This window comes from Lissotriton helveticus, chromosome 7 (genome assembly GCF_964261635.1).
Source record: "Lissotriton helveticus chromosome 7, aLisHel1.1, whole genome shotgun sequence".
Lineage (NCBI taxonomy): Eukaryota > Metazoa > Chordata > Amphibia > Caudata > Salamandridae > Lissotriton > Lissotriton helveticus.
In genome coordinates this window covers 983,300,859-983,324,355 of record NC_136068.1, presented here as the reverse complement: position 1 = coordinate 983,324,355, position 23,497 = coordinate 983,300,859, and the positions used below count along the sequence as shown (strand labels likewise).

At 45.6% G+C, this 23,497-nt stretch overlaps 1 protein-coding gene across 2 annotated transcripts in view; it reads left to right on the top strand.

The window, feature by feature from the left end:
- DCTN4 (dynactin subunit 4) overlaps positions 1–23,497 on the top strand; it is a 138,489-nt gene that overhangs the window by 52,648 nt on the left and 62,344 nt on the right. The window contains exons 4-6 of one of the 2 annotated variants that reach the window (XM_078653606.1): positions 18,980–19,023; positions 20,819–20,926; positions 21,967–21,987. In XM_078653606.1, the coding sequence (XP_078509732.1) occupies positions 18,980–19,023; positions 20,819–20,926; positions 21,967–21,987 (173 nt within the window). The remainder of the gene's footprint in view (positions 1–18,979; positions 19,024–20,818; positions 20,927–21,966; positions 21,988–23,497) is intronic. The other variant, XM_078653607.1, reaches the window with a different exon arrangement.

Genomic DNA, 23,497 nt, shown 5'->3' with positions numbered 1-23,497 from the left:
CAGCATCCTTTACAAAGGCTAATAATATCTTAAAAAATACGGAACTGATTTGCATCAAACCAACAAAAGCACACTTTGTGCATAAAGTTCTACATTCATGCCAAGTTTGATGTAAATCAATTCAGTGGTTTTCGTTGTAGCTGTGAGCAGAAATTCCTATGGGAGCTAAAATGGGAAATACTTTTTTAACCTTCTGTTAACTTTGTATCCTCTACACAGAACTGCATGACATTTGGTATTCCTGTCCTTAGTCGGCTATGCTAAACGAGTTTCAAATTTTGTATAGATCTGTTGATGGGGATCAAAGTTATTGTAAGTGAAAACAAAATGCCTTTCCTATTGAAATGTGGGCTTAACCAACATTTAAAGCACTGAAATTGATCAGCCACCATATCTTCCACCCAACCATGCATTGCACATCATCCTTGGAAGCTACAGCACTACTGTCATTACTGAAATCACGTTAGCTTGTGAATTCATGTAACAGTACACCCATGATATCCTATATGACATTACTGAAGCTGCTAAAAAAAAAAAAAAACACACCCCAAAATCCTTGTTTGCTCCTGCTTCGCATACACAACCTCAGGTCAAAGCCCAGTGATCACCAACTCTTCCTGCATGAATGTTCCAAATCCTGTACCCCTGAACCCACTATGCACACACTTTCGCCAAGAACAAGCAGCTTGTGGCTCTGGCCAAATATCTCTCTGTGTACCCTTATGCCATTCCCCTAAAGGATGTCCTGCAGAGTACATCTTTTGTCCATATGCACAGCGGACATGGCCCAAACCCAAGGCTGCACAGAATATGCCTTGAGCACAGAACATGACCTATGTCTGCACCATGTACACTGCCATGGCCAAACCTGTATGCAGACACCCTCTCCTCATGGGAGAGACCGCTAACTGCAGCCTATGAGTGAAAGGTGTGATCTTTGTTTATGCATTATGTGAGGTGTTTAGTGGTGTAATTTGTCATGTCATTCCTAATTTTACGCCAAGCCACAGCAGTCAGATCCGTTTTACCTAGCCTGTGGCGGCTGGGTGCAGACTCCTTGTTCTGCCTAAAAGGGAGCCACTAGTGGTGCTGTTTTTACTGCTAACACAGTGCTGCAAGAAACGAGCACATCTGAAAGAAACATGTTAGTTATAGATTCCTTACCTTAGAATTACCCCCAGGCGTTATACTGGATATGCAAAGTTTTTCGTCAGCAGTGCGCGTCGAAAGGTGGCATCGGTTGGCTCCGAATCAGTCATTGGTGTTGTGGTCGCCGGGATGATGTCGCGGCAGCTACTTAGTCGCCGCCCTTGTGTGCTGATGTCATTTCTTTTTTCCGCACCAGCAGAACTGGAGAGAGCGGTACCTCCAGTCACTTTGTGGCTGAACTTTTTGAGTTACTTTTGTTGACGTCTTTTTTGAGTCTCCACCCCTGATGCACATAGGGATGCCCAGCTTCAAGGCATAAGGTTCCTGTAGTCGACTGATGTAGGTTACAGATCCACACCGCGTTTGCCTCTTTTGCCTGGAGCACGACCAGGACCCAAGTTGTGCTCAGCCTGCTGTCCATGGCTCCAAAGGCTTTGTGGGAGCGGTCTCGAAAGCTTCTTGAGCGCCAGCACTCGGCTCTGCGCCGTTCAAGGTCCTGGTCATGAGGGACTTGTCGCGGAGCCATCATCTTCCCTCTTCCAAGTCTTTGAAGTTCTCGGGGTCGGGTAAGTCGAAGCACTAGAAGAAGTCGAAGAAGCATCGTCGCTCTTTGACTTCTCACCGTAGGTCGGCTGACGCAACGAGGGATGTGGTTGCCGGGTCCGGTGCCGAGTTGGGGTTTTGTGCCCCTGTTCACTCTTGGGTACCTTTTCGGCCAGATTGGCTCCAAGAGGAGGAGGACTTCTAGAATCTGAAAAGGAATGGAGAGGGGACGTGGGGGATGCCAGTGGTCTAGACCCTCCCCATGGCCTTGGCATGTTGTCTCCTCCTACCGTGGCTATGGAGGAGGGAGCGTCATACACAGTGGTGTTGCTTAGGGCGGCCTGGGCTCTCAACCTTGAGCTTCCTACAGTGACAGTCAGGCCTAACCTCCTGACAGAGGTGCTTTAGACTGCTGCGAGCTCTTCGGAGCCCCTTCTGCCGTTCAATGAGGTCCTTACCGATGTCCTTTTGGGCACCTGGTCCAGGCCCAACATGGGGTTCCCGTGGATAGGATGATTGCCCAACGCCACTGCCCGGTTCCGGGCGCCCCACTTTCCTCTCCCAACACCTCACCCCAGAGAGCTTGGTGGTCCAAGCCTCCACTCCCAAGAGCGCATTCCCTACCGCTCCACCCGAAAGGGAATCCAAGAAGCTGGATCATCTTGGGAAGAAGATTTTCTCTTCCACCAGCTTTGGATTGCGGTCAGTAAACACTGCATGTCTATTGGGCCGTCATTCCCACTCTGTGTGGTACACGGCTGCGCAGGGGCTGCTTCCGTGTCCGGGGGATGACCCGACAGTGCTCTCCCAGGCTGTTGCCACCAGGAGGGATGCGGCGAAGTTTGCCATCCGTTGTGGGCTGAATAGCGCCGACTCTCTCGGCAGGACGATTTCCACATCATTAGCCCTTCGTCGCTACATCTGGATGAAATCGACTGGCTTTTCGGGGGATAACCAGTATACCCTTATGGACATGACCTTTGGCCGTCTCCTTTTTGGTGACCAAGCAGCCAACGCTCTAGAGCGTTTTAAGGACTCACAGGCTACGGCCAACTTCTTGGGCCTCTCCAGGTCTTTGTTGCCCTCGACCCTGGAGACTGGATGGGAGCGTTGGATTTGCAGGACACTTATTTTCACATCCCCGTCCTGCCGGCCCACTGGCGTACCTGCGGTTCATGGAAGGCCACAAGCACTTTCAGTTTACCGTGCTCACCTTTTGGCCTTACCAGCATCCCTCAGGTGCTCACAAAAGTGATGGCGGTGGTCGCAGCTCATCTGCGCAGATCTTCCCCTATCTCGATGTCTGGATTTTGAAGGCGGGCTTACCCCACGCAGTTGTCTGCCACCTCCAAACTACGGCTAACCTCCTGCATTCGCTGGGGTTCTCCATCATTGTGCCGAAGTCACACTGATTCCCTCTCAGAAGCTCCTCTTCATCGGATGGAATCTGGACATGACGCGGTTTCGGGTTTATCCTCCTGAACAGCGAGTCCGGGATAGTCGGGCTATGATTCCGATCTTTCAGCCTCTATCCCGGGTTTCGGTCGGGCTGTCCCCGAGGCTGCTGGGCCTCATGGCCTCCTGCATCCTGCTGGTCAATCATGTGGCCTATGCGGGCTCTGCAGTGGGACCTGAAGTTCCAGTGGGCAAATGTGACAAGTTAACAAGGCATTTGTATTGCTCATTCACTTTGTGAGCAATAAAGATACCTTTAAATCTTGCTATCTTGTCATATTTGCTCTGCTTTCAGAGACAGGAGTTTTAAGTCATTTTGTCTTCTTACTGTAGGACCTAAAAATAGCTTGTCCTAATTAAATCTGGCTCGCAAATGTGAGCGGGCGAGTTTTTTTTTTCCGAGCCCTGGTATGTGACTGTGCCGCACATGGTGAGAACACAGTCGAGTTGGAGCAGTTTGCACTGCTCCTGCAGTCTGCAATGTCAGGCCTGCTGGCAATAGGTGGCATGAGTCACCCAGAGTGACACAAACTCGTGCTGCAGCTCTGGGGACCCATTTACCACCAATGCCTTGGATACCCCTGGTACTAAATAGTAAGGACTTACAAAGGGGTACCGTTTTTGCCAATTTAGGATTACCAAGTCGAATATAGCAGTTTTAGAAGAGAGCACAAGCACTGGGTTCTGGGCAGCAGACTCCAGTGTACGATCAGTCCTAAAAACTCAGCATTTCGAGCAAAAAGTTGAGGGTGACCATACATAAAGGGCTCTTTCGTAATGAGTCTTCCATATGCCCCGGGCCCACCACCGAAAGGTGGTGATCAACTATTCTATCCCCTGGTAGTTCTCATTGTCTAAGTGGAACAACGAGGAAAGACCTTCTCCAATGGCATGGTTAGTCCCTGGTCTGTGTTTCACTGTAGGGAAATGGACAACCTAAACAGTTTAGGGTTTTCCACTCCCGTCTGCATCAGCCATCTGAGAGGCCGGTGGGCTGTTTGAACTTAGAAGTGAGTCCCAAACAAGTAGGGTCTTCGCTTCTTCAGGGACCAAACCACAGCAAAGGCTTCCCTCTCAATGGCACTCCAACACTGCTCTCTAGGAAGCAGTCGCCTGCTGATATAGGCAACTGCTTGATCCTGGCTCCCATCATTGATTTGCTCTCACTGTCCCTATCCTGTGTTCAGAAGTGTCGGTTTGGACAATGAGCTCCTTTCCATAGTCGGGTGCTTTCAGTACAGTACATAGCCTCTTTCAGGGTGTCCTGATATCCTATGGTCCATTTAACCTTTTTAGCCTGCTTTTTGGAGGTACTTTCAGCGAGTGAGTCGACTATGGTTCCATACCCCTTCACAAACCTCCTGTAGTAACCAGTCAAGCAAAGGAATGCACTGACTTGAGTCTGAGTTTTGTGAGCTTCCGGGTCCAGAATAGTCTAAATCAAGGCTGTACTTGGACTCTACCTACAAGGTGGCCCAAATACACTACAGAACTCTGCCATTTTCCGGCACTTGCTGGCCTTGATAGTTAGGCCTGCCTGATGCAGGGCCTGTAATGTATCCTTGAGGTGAGCCAGGTCATCCTCTCAGATGGAGCTAAAGACCGCCATAACTTCTAGATATGCTGCACTGAAGTCATCCAATCCTAAAAAACTATTTACTAACCTCTAGAAGGTGGCAGGTTCATTTTTCAATCCAAAAGGCATCACTTTGAACTAGTAGTGGTTTCTAGGGTTGAAAATGTGAACTTCTCTTTTGCTCCCTCTGTGAGTCCAATCTGCCAATACCCTGATGGTAAAACTACTCAAGAATTTGGCTGCTCCCAGCTTGCCAATCAATGTATCTGCTCTTGGTATGGGGTGAAAATCAGTTTTGGTAACTACTTGGAGCCTCTGTAATCCACACACAGCCTCATCTCCGGATTCCCACCTTTTGGAGTGAGATTTGGGGACCATTATTGCTGGGCTAGCCCAGGGAGTGTCAAGAGGTTCAATAAGCCCAAGCTCTAACATCTTGCTGACCTCCATGTTAATGCAAGCTATAACTTGGTCTTACAACCTGTAAATTTTATTTTTGACAAAAAGGCTGTTTCCAGTGTCCACATCGTGGGTACATCAAGTTGTCTGTCCAGGGGTTAAGGAAAAGAGTGCGGCAAACTGTCCTAGGACTTGCTTGCAGTCGGATTCCTGTTTTTCTGTGAGGGTGTCCGACAAGACAACACCTTCAACTGATCTATTGTAGGGGTTATTTGACAGCAGGTCAGGGAGGGTCGACCTTCCTCCTCCTGGCCTCCATCACTGACCATGAGCTTTGTCCTGTCAGCTTTGTCCTGGTGGGGTTTTAGGCGATTTACATGGAGAACTTTGTGAGGACTCCATGCAGTGCCTAAGTCGGCCAAGTAGGTAACATCATCTCCCAATCCCCTCCTCCCCCCCCCCTCACCCCCCTCCCCTTCTCCAAGATTGGATAGGGCCCAGTCCACTTGACCTGGAGGGTCCTGGGAGTCACAGGCTCCAACATCCACACCGGCTGACCTGGTTGGTTCTCCACTAGTGCTGACTTCTGGTCACACCAGTGCTTGATGAGCTCCTGGCTGGCCTCTAGGTTCTTGTTTGCCCTCTTCATGTACTCTGCCTTATGCGAACGTAGGCGTAGCACATAGTCCTATATGTCCTGCTTGGGCTCTTTGAGAGGTCGCGCCCATCCTTCCCTTACAAGACTCCATGGACCACTTACAGGATGGTCAAACAAAAGTTAAAATGGGCTGAATCAACTCGATTCAACTATTTCCGGGTCCATGGCCCCATCATCTGCGTGTCTTTTGCTTTCTCGTCCTAAGTGTTCTGGGTATGCCCAGCCATGGATCCTGTGCTCACTAAGCAACTGGATTCAGGCTAGCCTGGCTGATGAGGAGTGATACCCCGAAACCAGCCCAGGATGCTTGTTACTGGTCCAGGAAGCACCTGGCCTGGCAGTTTGGGTAGGACTGTTCCCTTGAGGAATAGGGTAAAGGACTGATTTGCTTATGGCTGGGTCCAAACTGGAATGGCATGTTGAGCAAAAAACGATGGATTTAATCCAGATCTGGGACTGGGAGTGATTGTTTTATTTGCCGGCATTCTGTCCATCATCTGTTGTTTTTGCATTGTCCAGGTAGAGTGGCAAAGAGCAGTTGGGCATTAATAGGAACATGTGTTGTGCATTTCAGAGTACCAACTGATATAACACAACTTTAGAGAAATCCAACACCAATTTATAAAATCAGAGTGCATTTTTATCTTAATTTAGATACCAAATTGAACCGGAGTTATTGTTTTTTGATGCGTTATTAAATCAATGGAGTAAAATACAACTGACAAAATAACTTTGCGCTCAATGGCAAAATCCGCTCGTGAGAGTCGGTCACTTGCAGATCAAGTTACTTAGAGCCCTCACAGGGTTAAGGTCATGCGTGCCCCAGTACCAGGCACAGGGGAAGAACAAGGGAACCCTACTCGCAACGGAACCAGGGCGCTTAGTTTATCAAGGAAAAACAATGGTTCATGCGGTATAATATTTGTACATTTGCAAAGTCAATACAAAGCATAATAGCAATTTTCAAAGAACATTAGAGGGTTTGACAGGGGATGCCAAAGGGAGAAGCAATGCTCATAATACACGTAGTTTGTATCAAGGTTTTTGTATTTCAAAACATTGATTTCATCATTAATATACAATTTATAGACATAGTAAAGTGAAGTAAGTGCAGTGTGTCCCAAGTGTTTTTAGTGAGAACCAAATTGTAAATCAGTGACAATAAGTGAGTATCTACAGGTTTCTACTGGGGCTATGTACAAAAAAAGGGAATTTGACCAAGAGCAGTAATACAATGAATGATTAGTACAGTGGCTATCTATGTTTATAGGCACTGTCTTGCGTAGTTCATTCCTAATTGCGTCGACGGCGTTTCGACCCGGAAGAATAAGGGTCTCGTCAGGACTGGTCATTGGGGGACATCTCTCAGTGTGTGAATACACATCTAGCAGCCCATGCGTGATAAGGAAAGATAAAAACAACTTAGTGTGCCCAGCCGGGTACACTGTGGTGGAAATCGAATTGTGGAAGTCTGTGTTTAACAACTTCAACACTAGTCGTGACTAAATTTCAATACTGGCGGGCGGTGCCGGCAGACTGTGGTTAACAGCTTTTTGGATCGTCACGGACGGCAAGCGGTCGATGCCGCCGGGATAATTGCCCTTCAGCCGGAACTCTCAGTACATCACACGAGCGTCTGGAGATCTCACTGTCAGATCTCCAGACGCTCGTGTGATGTACTGAGAGAAGCGATCGCGCTACTGCATTCCAGCTCAGGCATTGTTCCGGCATTGTTCCGGCTGAAGGGCAATTATCCTGGCGAAATCGACCTCTTGCCGTCCGTGACGATCCAAAAAGCTGTTAACCACAGTCTGCCGGCACCGCACGCCAGTATTGAAATTTAGTCACGACTAGTGTTGAAGTTGTTAAACACAGACTTCCACAATTCGATTTCCACCACAGTGTACCCGGCTGGGCACACTGTAAGTTGTTTTTATCTTTCCTTATCACGCATGGGCTGTTAGATGTGTATTCACACACTGAGAGATGTCCCCCAACGACCAGTCCTGACGAGACCCTTATTCTTCCGGGTCGAAACGCCGTCCACGCAATTGGGAATGAACTACGCAAGACAGTGCCTATAAACATAGATAGCCACTGTACTAATCATTCAATGTATTACTGCTCTTGGTCAAATTCCCTTTTTTGTACATATCCCCAGTAGAAACCTGTAGATACTCACTTATTGTCACTGATTTACAATTTGGTTCTCACTAAAAACACTTGGGACACACTGCACTTACTTCACTTTACTATGTCTATAAATTGTATATTAATGATGAAATCAATGTTTTGAAATACAAAAACCTTGATACAAACTACGTGTATTATGAGCCTTGCTTCTCCCTTTGGCATACCCTGTCAAACCCTCTAATGTTCTTTGAAAATTGCTATTATGCTTTGTATTGACTTTGCAAATGTACAAATATTATACTGCATGAACCATTGTTTTTCCCAGTACCAGGCACAACAGGCAGATCACTTTACCCAGCCCGTCGAGTCTGGGTACAGAGTTGTTCTGGATTTCTTTGGTGCTGAATGGGAGCCACTGGTGGTGCTGTTTTTACTGCTTACAAAGTGCTGCAAGAAACGAAATGCAAAAACACAACAGGTACACAGCTGCTGACGTTGGATGATGGTTGCACAATGTTCTCTATAGCTGCTACTTCAAGTCTGGCAGTTACCAGACTGGTGACCAACAATCCTTGGCAGCGGTAAGCACATTCTGTACCAAGACAGTTGCCTCAGGGACAAAGTATCCCTCTTTTGGTTTATGCTGGTGGGCAAAGTCCTACTTTCGATGACATGGGTCTCCTCTTGGTCCTTCCTTGAAGTAAGTTGTTCAGATCTGAGGTTCTGGTGTCCGGGGATCCCCTAAATCCTAGATTTAGTGGAGGTAGGGGTGTGGGAGCTAGTCGCCAATGGGCTGCTAGTCCACCCCTGAGGTGACCATATCCATATCCTTTTCTACCCAGAACCCACTATTTCTGCCCTCCTAAAGATGGCAGAATACAATTTTAGGTGTATAGACTAGGTTTCCCACTCTAGAGGTGTGGCCAGCCTACCTGGGGGTGTACACCTCTTGAATAGCGAATTTCCTGACCTGGTTACCCGGAGCCATATAATAGGGACTTATAAGGGGGTAACGCTTTTGCCAATTTGGGATTACCAACAGTTTTAGGAGAGACCACAGGCACTGGAGGCTGGGCAGCAGACTCCAGTGCACTATCAGACTCATAATGGAGCATAAAGTGGGGGTGTGACCATACAAAAAGGGCACTGTAATACGCAGTAAAATAGAAACGCACATTTAACCGTAGTAGACAAAAGTTATGGTGTTGGTTAAATACCCCATTTTCCTCCCACAATCTCCACCAAACAAACAACAAGGATAGATCAGCACTGTGATAATCCTCTGTAGGTGTTCTTGAGGAAGATAGTATTTTACTTTGATTACTGTCATTTTATGCCTACATGACTGATGGTTGTCTTGTGGGAAAGCTTACTCTCAATGTAGTAGGCCTGAGGTTGTTAGGGTGAGAATAAATGCTATAGACCTCATTGGTTCATTGGGAAAAGTTAAAGCAGATCTCGTACTTCTGATCTGCATATTTGCAAAAGTTATGACTAAGGCACCAAGGCTCATTTATTTATTATGAAAAATATATGTTAACGCCATAGGCCTTTAAGGTTAAATTGTTTTTGCACTGGGTTAAACCCTGTTACTTGACATCTTATGTTACCTTTGTAGGCAAGAATTTCGGTGTGTATTATCCCATTTGAGAAACCCTATGGGTGAAAATGATGCACTGTAATTATTGCTAGAATCTTTTCAGATGGCCTAGCAGCCTTAGTTGTCTCTTTTCTAAGAAGGCAGGGTGGCACAAATTTAATGTTAATCCGATGTTCTTTGATATACGCTGTGGCCAGCATGTGTTCCAACAGTAGCCAATCACTTCTTTAGGGTCATAAACTCATGATTCAGTCACGTGATGCATTACATCTAAGTTGCTTACTTCCATTAACGTAGTTCAAGTAATCTTAAATTAGAAAGTGCCTCCATTTTTGCCTTGAAAAATAACCAGCGCAAAACCTCTGGTATGCTGAAAAAAGGCAAAGGCGCTTTATTGTACACCTCTCCTATCTTTTGAATAGTGTTAATTGATGCATATCCAGCAGGGCAAGCTGATATGAACTGAGGATGCATTGCATCGGTCTTGAAATTGTGGATGCCCATTTAAAGTTAAACTTAGTGGTTTGTCGGGATCTTGTAATAAAAAAATTAAAAACATTCAAAATGTATATACACATACATGCAGGGGCTTTGGGTCAGCTGTTTTCTGCCATTGGTCTGTAGGCATGTTATCGTTCCCTTCCATAATAATAATAATAATAATAATAAAGGGGCTTTTAAAGCGCTTGGTGACGCCATCCCGGCGTGTCCCCGCGCTGTGGAGAGAGTGGCAGAAAGGCAGTGTCAGGTCTACTGGGTGAACAGATGTGTTTTTAAGAGCTTCCTAAATATGGTTTCAGTCTTGGCCAGCCTAATTTCGATGGGAAGAATGTTCCACTGGTTGGCTGCCAACACTCGGAAGGAGCGTCCACCCATTCTGGCCTTTTTTATACGAGGTACTTTCAGAAGGCCCATGCCCGCGGAGCGAAGTGCTCTGTTGGGCTGATAGGGGATAGCTAGATCCTTCAGATATTCAGGGGCTTTTGAAACGGTTATCCTATAGCAGATTAAAAGTGCCTTAAATAGGATCCTTTTTTTTATAGGAAGCCAGTGAAGGGCAGACAGAGTGGGTTTAGATGCCGTTCTTTTGGGGAGTCTAAGAACTAGCCGTGCTGCCGTGTTTTGTAGCACCTGGAGCCGTCTTATGTTTTTCTCAGTTGTCCCTAGTAGCAATACATTAGCATAATCTATGCGGGAGGTGACTAATGCTTGGGTCATGGTGCGTCTGGCCTCAAGGGGCAGAAGGTCCAGCGTACGGTTTAAGGTCTTCATTATCCCGAAGCATTTCCCTGCTACTTTGTTAACATGGCTCTCAAAAGAGAGTTTGGGATCCACCCAGACTCCCAGATTTTTTGCCTCCCTGCCAGGGATAGGTGTAGGGCCAAGGCAAGGAGGCCACCATTCCTGAGTCCAACTGGCATCCTTTCCCCCAATCACTAGAACCTCAGTTTTTGAGCCATTGAGCTTCAGGCAGTGTTGGTTCATCCAGCCTGCAAGCTCCTGCATGCAGGTTTTAAAATTGGCCGCTGCTAAAGTGGGTGCCTGTGATAGGGAGATGAGCAGTTGAGTATCATCGGCATAAGATACTAATTCTATGCCGTATGATTGGACCACCTCTGCCAATGGAGCCATATAGAGGTTGAACAGGGTGGGGCTCAGGGCAGAGCCCTGAGGCACCCCCTGTCCTAAGGCTATGCTGTCTGAGAGAAACGTGCCTCTCTGAACCTGAAAGCTGCGGTCAGAGAGGAAGGCTTTGAGCCAACCCAATGCCGCCTTGGTGACCCCAGCACTGCTCAGACACTGTAGCAAGATGGAATGAGCCACAGTGTCGAAAGCAGCGCTGAGGTCCAGCATAATGAGAGCCATTGTATGACCTTCATCCGCACCAATCCGCAGAGTTTCGGTCGCTCGCAAGAGGGCCGTCTCGGTCGAATAATTCTTCCGAAAGCCCGATTGGGAGCTGTGCAATGCATTATTAGCCTCTAAGTGATCCATGAGCTGTGTATTGGCTAATTTTTCGGTTACTTTAGCAAGAAAAGGTAGGAGGGAAATTGGTCTTAGGTTCTCTAGTATGTCCTGGCTTACATTCGGTTTCTTTTTTATTGGCAGCACTATAGCCATGACCGCACTCAGCATAGGCAATACAGTAGCAATGATGCCTTGGGTCCTGGTGCAAGCAAGAAAAATAACCCATTTTACTATTGTTGGGATAGTTAATTAAAAAAAAAAATTATCCTCGGCGGCAGCTCACATCCAGAACAACTTGTATACATTTTATCCACCTCAGCCGAGGTGTGTTGGGGCAGTAAAATGCAGCAATTATCAGGGCTCTGTACCCTGCGCACTGCACCTGTTGCACTTATGGTAGCTACGCCTCTGAGCATGGGACGAAGAATCGGTCCACTCAGCAATACACTCTATTGGTATGTGAGTGACATTGTTTGTCTGATCACGTGCGCATCTGCCTGAAAATATGTACTTCAGTGCTCTTTAGTTTTCAGTGTTCTCATTTTATATCTCCTCTTTCATTAATTTCCTTCTCCTCCTTTTAATTTCTTTTTTAGATCATGCTACAGTTCCCGAGATAGTGCCTATGGGTTACTTGCCTCTCATTTCATTTGCTGTGCACTGCATATCACCCAGTCACTGCTCTAAATCAGAAGACCATCATGGAATGGTATTGACCATTGTGTATCATTGTTTCACCATTCCAGGATGGCCAACAGTTGGTTTTAAATGTGGCAGCCATTTTGGAACTTTAAAATGATGAAACTTAATGGGCAATAGCATGCAAGACTGCTACCCACTACTATATTCAATGTTATTGCACACTTATTACTTCCATGTTTAGGTGGCAGCATATTTTCTTTTTTTTCTATTTGCGTAAGTGGGTTTGTGCGTGGCGTGACAGAGTAAATCTGTTGTCTTAGTGAATGCCTGAACCCATCAGTGATGGAAAAGGCACTTTCATTCGTAAGCCAGGCCTTTTGGCATTATTAGTTCTTGTTTGTATTAGGTTACGAAACCCTAAAACGAGTAGAGAACATCCGACTGTGGAAGTGGGGTAGTCAAAGCAGTAGCTACCAAAGAGAGCTTGTGATAATATTCCAGGATTTAAATTAAGTCCGCTTTTAGTTTCACATTTTAAGTTTCATTGGTTACACTTGTGCTCAACATTGTTATTTTGTGTTGTACTTGTTTTCTTTAAATCCTCTTTAACTTCGCCTGGTCCCTCCCGAAGCTGAGCTCTAGTTATTATTCCTTTATCAACTAGGTGGTGTAGGGTCATTGAGAGCGCTGCTTCTTGGCAGCTGGTGAATGTCTGGGCGTGAAGATGCCTTTGCACCGAGCCGCTGTTCTAGAAACAAACATTGCTCCCTGATTATAGTGGCAACTGCCTGAAGCCAAGGGACAAAGATGCGCCTTTATGTGGCTGAATCTGTTTGTATTGTGCAGGCCCATATTTGATTAGCGGCATATCCGACTCGGCCATTCGCATCCTCGAATGGCCGATTTGATAATTAGGTCCATTTAATGGTATCCTTTAGTGCTACGAAGCAGAAAACTGGGTGCAGGCGCTACAAAAATACGATTAGCATTAGTATTACAGATCAGCTCTTTGCCATGTTCAGCTTGGTGGCGGCTTTATCTAGAACTCAACTAGTGAAGTGCACAGAATTGCCCCGCTGAATTAGTTTTTTAGGTCCCTCCAGCTGTGGCGAGACATTTAGTAAGCAGATTTTCGAAGTGCTACCAAAGCGGCCACCAGCTTGCGGTCAGGCGCACAATCGCGCGCCACGCTCTGCCTTTTCAATAACTGCTGCGTGCGCATCCCTCACGTGCTTTACACAAAGGTCGTCATCGCCATCGCTTTTGCTTTCATCGCGATGACTTTAGCTTTTTTACGGCCGCTCAGCGTTACTTTTAATGCTTGTTGGTCCTGGCACTATAACAACCCCTTGTGCCACAGTGCAGCCGTTATCACCACTGCCCTGCCCCTTCCTGCTGCCGTAAATGATGCCTACTCTGGTACCCTTTCACTTGCTTTTTCAGCGGCCTCCCGGGTTGTGAGAACCTTCTCCCAATCACTTCACTCAACCTGGCACATCCTTCCACCAATCAGAGCTTTGGCCTCCTACCATTTGTTGGCCGAGCTGGGGTGATCGTCACCAATAGCCACACTGCCTGCAACACGTTCCATCAATAAACCTTCGACAGAGAAACGAGGCGTGGCGCAGTTTTCATAAAGAACTTCATCTCCCAGAGAGACAAGCGAAGGTGGCGGGGACCTACAGAAGAGGTAGTCTTAAATGTCTGCGTGTTAGTACTTTTATTGGGTGCTTGGAACTAAATAAAGACTAACGGATATGCATAGAAACGTATAGTGTAAACAGAGACCCGAGCTAAGGTCTCGCTACCATCTTAGAAAAGAGTTAATTTCAGTTTATAAGTACTACTGCTGCCAAAACCAGAGAAAATCTTTAAAGGAGTTAACTTTAGAAACGTTAAAGATAGTTTCAAAAGTAAGATGTGCTACTGCAGAGGCTGACATTGTATTTATCACACATAGAGAACATATAAAAAGTATGACGAACATTTTAGAAATTTGCTAACTGTTGAGAGACCATGCAAAATTAATATTTTTTTTATTGGAAATAAACGTTTTATGAGCTGTGCTTTCAATTGAATCTTCCCATTCCAAATAGTGGCGGAGTGGGCTAATCGTGCCATTTGTTTTAGTCCCTCTTGCTTCTTAAACCACCGACTTGTGTCACAATTGGCATGCTGGAAGGTGTAGTCATCTGTGTTATGTGCTGATGGGAATTGTAGTCTATGGCTCTTCCCGATAAACTGAGCTCTAAGTGGCAGATGGGGGTGAGGAGACCGGTCGGCATAAGCCATGAGAATAGAAAGAAGAGGCTATGTCTTTTAAAAGCGAGGGAGACTACGGCAGCCAGCTCAATGTGCTGAAGGTATGTTTACGCCACATAGCCTTGCAACAGTACAGCCTCTGCCCCAGAGTACACTGGTACTCGTGGTCCAGATTTTTAAATAAACTAACCATAATCATCAGTGTTGGGACACTTTAAGGCTGGGTTTTGGTTTCACGTCATTCTGCGACCGCCACAATATGATTGATTGATTGTGACCTAGCGCGTTTGTTTCGTGGATCAGTATTATCTCTTCATCTACTCCATGTTGGTCCTCAATGGCTTAAAGGTGGAGGTATTTTTTTATGAAAAATAGCCGTTTCACTGGCTAAAACATGGTCAGTTGACTCAAAGTTGATCACATGGATGACGTAAAGTTGGCTATTGAGTTTTCTTTATGATGGTTGCTTCATTGCTTTGAATACTGTTGCTTTATTTAAATCAAAGTTGGCCTCCTCCTGCGTTCATCCGTCTTTGACTTAAATATGGTTGGTTTATGGTTATAAAAAATTAAGACTAACGTTTTTATAGACAATAGCTATGAGGATGTATCACAGATGGGGACTTTCTTGACTGAAAGAATATACATTTTTGGTCTATCCTACCAGTCAGATGTTTGTCGGCAAAAGGTGTTGTGGACATACTAAAAACTCACTGATGGCTTATAGCCCGCCCCATGATTACCATTGGTTGCTTTGTCACTCTTATTTGCTTGCTTTTTAGGTCGAGCTGCTTGACTTTTAGTAAGGGGGTTTTCAAAGTGCTACCAGAGGCTTTTGCTGACCTCAGGCTTGCGTGCACGTGCGTGTGCACGCGCGCATCCGCCATGAGGGTTTCTGTCAAGGCTTATTAAGCCTTGCCTGCCTCAGCTGACAACATATAGCCAAAGGTAATTTATCATCCACCCCCTACCTCCTTTTACAGTGCAGTGTTTTTCGTGGCTCAGCTCGGGCGAAGCGCTTTTACTTTTACATCTCTGAAGCACAGGATTCACGGAGGGTGTGCTACAAGCATAGTTAATAAAATGTAGTTAACTGTGTCACTGCCTGGGAGAGATTCATACTCCTGCCTTATTTTTTTTGCTGCTTCTGTTGTGTTTCTCTAGAAGGAATTAAGGCTGTACACTGATCATCGGGTTCAAAGCTCGCCGTGCTTACCCTCCAGCCCCCACTCTGTCCTAAAACTGATCATCAGGTTCAAAGCTCGCCATGCTTACCCCTCTGTCCTAATACTTAACATCAGGTTCAAACCTCGCCGTGCTTACCCCCGCCCCCCGCTCTATGCTAACACTTATCATCAGGTTCAAAGCTTGCCGTGCTTGCCCCCGCTCTGTCCTGACACTTATCATTAGGTTCAAAGCTCGCCGTGCTCACCCCGTCCCCACTTTGTCCTAACACTTTTCAGGTTCACAGCTCGTCGTGCTTACCCCCCTGCCCCCGCTTTGTCCTAACACTTATCATCCGGTTCAAAGCTCACCGTGCTTGCCCCCGCTCTGTCCTAACACTTATCATTCGGTTCAAAGCTCGCCGTGCTTACCCCTCTGCCCCCCTTTCTGTCCTAACACTGATCATCGGGTTCAAAGCTCGCCGTGTTTACCCTCTACCCCCCTTTCTGTCCTAACACTGATCATCGGGTTCATAGCTCGCCGTGCATATCCCCCTGCCCCCCGCTCTCTCCTCACACTTATCATCAGGTTCAAAGCATTCAAGCATTAGCATAGCCAATAGGTCTCGCTTTTTTGGACCTTTTATAAGTGTTTAGCCATTCAACAGTTGATGTTGTTGCACCAAGGATATTGTGCTGCATAACTATATACTTATAAGGTCCCAAAAGCGAGACCTATTGGCTATGCCAATGCCTTGTTTTTTTGTGTTGTTTTTTTTTTTTAAGATTAAAGCCATTATTCCTTTTGTATCTTCAAAAGATTTTCATAGTCCCTTTCCAAATGCCCCGTCTCTTTTTGTTTCTGATCTAAACATTCAAACTCCGTTAACTCCTTTTACGAACTCTTTTAAACGCCTCCCGCCGACTGGTTCCTGCTACACTTGAAAGTAACAGCTATCAACTGAATATGTAGAGTGATTTTGGAATGGTCCTCCTACACAAGCCTATTAAATCCTTTGCCATCTTTAAATCCCGGACTGTCTGCCTTTTCCTAGGAACACAAGCTTTGCGTGCCAGTGCCCCGTTCAGTACTTTCAAGCCTTCAGGTCATGTCAGCCTGCTCTCTTTGGTACAAATATATTCCTCAGCAGCATTGAAAATGTATTGCCTGCTATGCAAGTCAGTGGTGTTCTGTACACAAGTAGTAGCCAGTTGTAGGATCCGGCGCATCTGTGTTTATTTTTTTTTTTAGGATTGTTTTGTGTGCACCCTTTCTCCCTGAGATTGATTGTAGCAATTCCAGTATTCTTTTTGGCGGCTGCTTAGTTTATATGCGATATTTCATTCATTGTAAAGTGGGTTGGTGAGCAGCATCGTGTGTGCTCTGTGGAAGCCAGGTGTTCCTAACTTCACAGCACATATGTTTTAACTTTATTTTCTTTTTAGGAGGGTGGGGAAAGAGCAGAACTTTCCTTTGCAGGGTGACCGATTGTAACATGCCCGGTCTGAGAGGGTGACAAACTAAGCACTGGCAAAAATGGTCAAAGCGGTCCTACACTGCTGGAGCCCATGAATAGAATGAGGTCCTTGGTAAGCATGGGCGGATTTTGCGAATTGGCAATCCGCGAAATTGCGTATTTACGGATTCGCAATCCGCGAACTCTCGCGAATTTGCGGATTTTTTTTTTGTGTGTTCGCAAGGATTTCTGCCAGTTCGCGAGGATTTTGTACCAGTTCGCAAACGCGAACTTACTTTTCGGGTAGCAACGGTCGCGAACATGTTGTTTCTACATCTGGTTCATCACAGCACCCTCTGTTTTCACCACTGCCACCCTCTGTTTTCACCACTGCCACCCTCTGTTTTCACCACTGCCACCCTCTGGCTCACCCATGCCACCCTCTGGCTCACCCATGCCACCCTCTGGCTCACCCATGCCACCCTCTGGCTCACCCAGGCCACCCTCTGGCTCACCCATGCCACCCTCTGGCTCATCCATGCCACCCTCTAGTTCATCACTGTAGATTATGGGTGGAAAAGCACACCTGCCCTGCCTCAACTGACATAAATGAATTAAGGGCTGATTAATGTGTTACTGAAATTGAACTTCCTGGCTGGAACCTGCTTCCTTATCTGTAATTGCTTTCTCTGAGCCTGCTGTGAGGGTCAGAGCAGGGTCATAGAATAGTTGCAAGTAGGCAACTGAACTCTGGAGGGGCCCCTCAGGAAGCACTACAGGGAATGGTTACTAATGATAAGATTGAACTTTTGCACCTGCTGAGTGCTTTCAGTTTTGCAAAAATCCAAATATCCAGCAGCATCCACAAAAAGTAATCCTTCCAGGTCAAGATCCCTGGCACCTGCTTCCTTATCTGTAATTGCTTTCTGTTGCAGTGTAATTTTTTTAACAGGACCTTTGTTGTATACTTGTAGCTATTCTCTGAGCCTGCTGTGAGGGTCAGAGCAGGGTCATAGAATAGTTGCAAGTAGGCAACTGAACTCTGGAGGGGCCCCTCAGGAAGCACTACAGGGAATGGTTACTAATGATGAGTTTGAACTTTTGCACCTGCTGAGTGCTTCCAGGTCAAGATCCAAATCAAAGTAACCAGCACATGAAGAAAGCACTGAGAGGAGCCTGCTGGACAGGAACAGGAAGTTGGAGACTGTGGGGCACTTCCTTCCTCCCACCCCCCCCCCCCCCCCCCCCCCAAAAATGGACTCCTTGCAAAATAAAAGTGCAGGCAAATGTCAACCTGAGGAGTTATTCTAATAAAAATCATAATTTTCAAGGTTTATGCTGCCTGCTGGTGGATTTCTTGTGCGAAATTGCAAATTTTGCAATCTTGCAATTGCGAGATTGTCGCTGCCCGCCGCATCTACGTTTTCGCGAGTGTTTACTCCCGCGAAATTGTATAGTATTCTAGTTGGCAAGTGCGACCAAGGAAAAAAATCCGCTTCGCACGGATTTACGAATTTTCGGTAAGTTCGCGAGAGTTCGTGGATTGCGAATTTACCGAAAATCCGCGAGCAGAACGGATTTTACGCCCATGCTTAGTCCTTGGTGGCATGGGTGGGTTGTGGCCGCCTCCAGGCCACCGGCGAAATGCCATTGTGGCAGAATAGCCTGTCCAGCCCTGGCACAGTTTGTTAGATTGTTTGTCAGAAGATCTACCTTTCTAATGTTCTGAAAACCATACGCACACACACATGGGTTCGGGCAGATGGCCTCTGCTTAGAGCTACACTGAGCTTTAGGAACCAATCATTTCTAATTTGCTGATGGTAATGAGTGCATCGTGCCCACAGCTAAGACTTTATCGGGTTTGCACACCAACTGAATTGGAAATATAAACCCTTCCTGTTTGTTGTATAATAAATACATTGATTACAGTGAACGTGATATGAAAATGTATATGTTTGCTTTTGGTTTTCAGCCAGCGGAGGTTGGCAGGAGCCGGATAATCCGCACACACAAAGGGTAAGTGAGGAAACAACATTTTGCTACATTGTGTGCATGTGAGCAGCTTAAATGGGACATGTCAGGGCAACGCTTATTAGTGCTCCTAACAGATTGGTTGTCTTCATTACCATGCACCCTTCTTCGGAAGGTGCCAACCCACCAGCGAAAGTAGATGTTCCTGTGATAAACTTTCCTGGAGGTACTTTCTTGACAACATGCTCAGAAGCTGTGTGCGTGTACCATGTTGTGGTGCATGCTTTCAGAGGATGGTAAATATCTACGTTCAAAGTTCCTCTGGCTGACGTACCATCAGACCTATTCATTGCACTCCACTTCAAGAAACCGTGTCACCAAGTCAAGTACTCATTGTTTTCCATGCTTCTTCTTTTTATCAAGTGCCGCCTAGGACTTAACAGTGTTGTATGTATTACAAAAAATACGTTAAAGTTAAAAGGAAATCCTAATATTGCCACTCCTGTAGTCTTTAAAAAATTATACAGTTTTCTAAAGGGAGTTAAAATCTTTTCGGGCAAGCTCCCATAATTGTATACAAAGATGAACACAATACAGACATTGGGAGTTTTAGATGATCTTTATCTTGTGTGCAAACTTCTGCAAATCAGGCAACAAAATGCACATTTGATATAGGGCCAAAAAATGTCACTAGACCCTGACCGACTACGTATTTCAAAGAAACTGATTGAGTTGAATGTGCTTGTCACATGATTGAGCCACTGTTTCTCAAGCTGTGGACCTTCAAGACCGTTTGCTAGTGCGCATCTCTTCACCCCAGCCCCCACCATTACCTTCCCTCCAGCCATGTTCTTCTAGGAGTGATGAATCTACTGTAATGCATGGCCTTGTCCTCATCGACAACCAGTAGGAAACTAAATGTGAGTGTATGAAAACCCTTTTATGCTGCTTCAGTACATCTACCAGAAGCAAGCGTTCTCATGAAAGATTCGGCCACTATTCTGAATGAATGAATAATATGGCACTTATAGACCGAATGGATACTCAGAGGAGTGTCCCGGTGCTAGTGAAAGGTTACCTGCACATCAAGACTGGAGGGGTTACCTCATTTGCCAAACAGCCAAGTTTTTAGTTTCTTCCTGAAAATTGGGAGTTCCGGGGTGGCCCGAAGTGCCAGCAGAAATTGATTCCAGCCTTTAGCACCAAGATAATGCTAGATAACATGCAACTATTGAAGCAGAACATCGTATTTGGGTCACAAAGTTCACAAGAAACCCCACCCTCCGAACACACCTGACCTCACAAGACTCGTCTTCACCTGATCTCCTCAGTACTCTATCTCCATTCTTTCCTACTGTGTCCTCTCCTCACGCTCTACACAAACACACATGTGTATACAGAGTGTGTGTGTGTGTGTGTGTGTGTGTGTATGTATGTATGTGTGTATGTGTGTGTATGTATGTATGTATGTATGTCTGTCATTGGTACCTTTAGTACCACTAACCATAAGAGTACTATTCCGCACTACATCTTTGGTACCTGTGAACAAAACACGCACTATCTTTAATTCAAGGGCCTGCGGCTTAAACGGTACGGTATACTGGCATTGTAAAGGTAGAGTAATTTGATCAAATCCCTTATAGTCCCCATGATTCTTTTATAATGACTTCACTTTACTTTCTCGTGGTTAACTGAAAGTTAAACTGTACTAGCACATAAATTCGCTCGCCGAGCAGTGTCTGTTCTGATGCATTGTGCTGTGTCGCTCCTCTGATTGCTGTTGTACCTTGCCCTACCTGGGGCTTGTCTGTCTGCCCTAATGAGCCCTTGTTCCCTACAGATCAATAAACTAGTGGAGTATTATCAGCAGCTGGCACAGAAGGAGAAGTTGGAGCGGGACCGCAAGAAGCTGGTGCGACGCCGGGCCTATATGCCGTTAGCATTTTCGGTGAGGCATCCGTGACCCAAAAACCTTCACCACACATTATTTTGTGTGAAAACCAAGTTAAAGAAATTGGGTTTGTCTGATGTTGGGCTTTGTATTTATTGCAGGTATTACTTTGCATGAGCAAATAATACAACTGTGCGTGGAAGGGATGCACGTTTTTCTTTGGAAGCATACAACTTCTGCCCAATCACATGTATTCCTGGGTGCCACAATTTGTGGGCAGATCCAAAACGCCTCTCTCTAGTACTCCTAATAGTTCTTTTTTAGGTTGATTATTTTCGTGTGGGGAGAGTCAAGCCAGTCCTAAAAAAAGATTGAAATGAAACATGCAATTTACATCAAATTCGGTGTTATTCCTCATTTAGACGGTCTCTATGGAATGCCCCCGGGGAGACAAAGAGTTGGCCCACGGCATGCACTTGATACGGGCAGTCATGACAGATCCACCATATAGTCCTTTGGAACAATAGGCGAGTGGCCCTGCATGCGCTGTATACCCAGCTATAGTAAATGAAAGAGGCCACCCAGAATCAAAGAAGGGTAACCTCCTGGCGTAAACGGAGGAAACAAAGCTATAGTAACAGTCTTTGGGGTCTACCGATGAGTGAAAGGGAGTGAGTGCAGTGGTTGCAGGCAGTGAGGATAAATGGTCTATAGGATCCATCCAGGCATTCTGCAGAGGAGAAACTCACAGTAGGACCACCATATATAAAGTAGCCTATAAGCCTTTGTTTGTTTCTTCTTTGTATTTAAACTGCTCTAAGCTCTTGTTCTTTCTGTACAAAATTGTCAGTTAGACTGCGCGCCGTAGGTTGTCAATATTTTTGTTAATATCTGCATAAAGTTGCATTAAATTGCTCTAAACTATTTATAAGCCCTTCTGGTTCGACACTAAGCGCCCATGACCTAGAACAATGGCAGCTTTGCACTTTTTGTGATTAACTGCTATGGGCCAGATGCCTGCTTGCTTTTTTTTCTTACTGCTGCGTGTTGTTTTTGTCTTTCTTGCTACCTGCTGTATAATTTGGGGTACTGCACAGCAACATACTATTCATGTGGCGGTAAGTTGCTTGCTATACTTAATCACACAAACAAGCATGGTGTCGAAGAGTTAACTCTTGGGTGTTTTTTTAAATTTTATTCTGCCTTGGTAAGAATGGTATATGGCAACTTCTCAAAACGTGTAGAAATTTACTTTGAAATACTTGGGTGTTTTGGTTCTATAGCCACCATGGAAATTTTAAAGCCAGTTTGGACAGGGTGAGTGGAAGTAGGGAGTCTGATCAAAGAAGACAAATGCTTTTCGTATTTTGAACCTTCAGTTGAAAAGCACACAGAAAGGCTTGTCCTCACTACGTCACTGGCTTTACCTTTGCTACTGTAAATGTATTTTACAAATCTTTATCTTTGAGCCTTTCACAATTGTGATTTGTAGGTCCCACCTACAATTTAGATTTGAGGTGTATAAAGGTGAAAGCCTCTTGTGGATCATACCAGAAACTTACAGTGGCCCTTGAACCAGCCCATTGCTTACTATTTACTTTATTCACTCATTTGTTTAATTCCTATGCTTACCTTCCTCTTCTTGTTTGCCCCTCCTCTGGAGCATAGCCTCTTTACCATCTTTTTGATTGGCTTTTAGCCTTCCTTTGTTTTCCCGCTGCCAAACGCCCTCCAAACTTCCCACCCCATGTAGAAACTATGTTGCTTCCTCACAATGCTGCCAAGTTTTCAGTTTGTGTGACATTTACACCCCTGTGGTATTGTCTATTATGACATTTTTTGTTTAAAGCTTAATGTTTCCTGGTTATACTTCCATGGATGTCCTTGATACACGCACGAGTATCATACTACACATTACCTTACATGACATAGTGTCATCAGCGAAACGGACTAAACTGCAGAGCCCTATTTGAAATGCAGCACTCCTTAACCTCACTAGAGGCAGGCTTCAGACCACTCCAGTGATATGATCATTCTTGAACTCATCTGTTCAGACACAATACAGAGAGCGTCTTATGTCTAGAACACTTGTATCTACACTGCTCTCATCGCTTCAACATGACTACAGAGAGGCTCCTGATGCCCAGAACACGTATGGGTACTCTACCCTAGTGCCTCAAAAGCACTACAGTGGGGCTCTCTTTTCTTAGAGCACACTTGCGGCTACGCTACAGCAGGTCTTCAAAATATTACAGAGATTAATTCTATGTTAGCTCTACCAAAAGCACTACAGACCTGCATCTGATGCCAGAACACCTGTGGCAACCCTACTCTTGCTCTTCAGAAACAGTAGAGAAAGGCTCCTGATACCCAGAGCATCTGTTGCTGAGATGCTCCTTATGCCCAGAACACCTGTGTCTACACTACTCTAGCTTTTCAAAACCAGTACAGAGAGGCTTTTGATTCCCAGAACACTAGGTTACACTACGCTAGCCCTTCAAAAACACTATCATTAAGGTAGGTTTCTATGTCTAGAACACCAGTGACCACACTTACTCAGCGCCTCAATCACAGTGCAAACAATCTTCCAACCCCTAACGCACCTCTGCTACTATATGCCCCAGATCC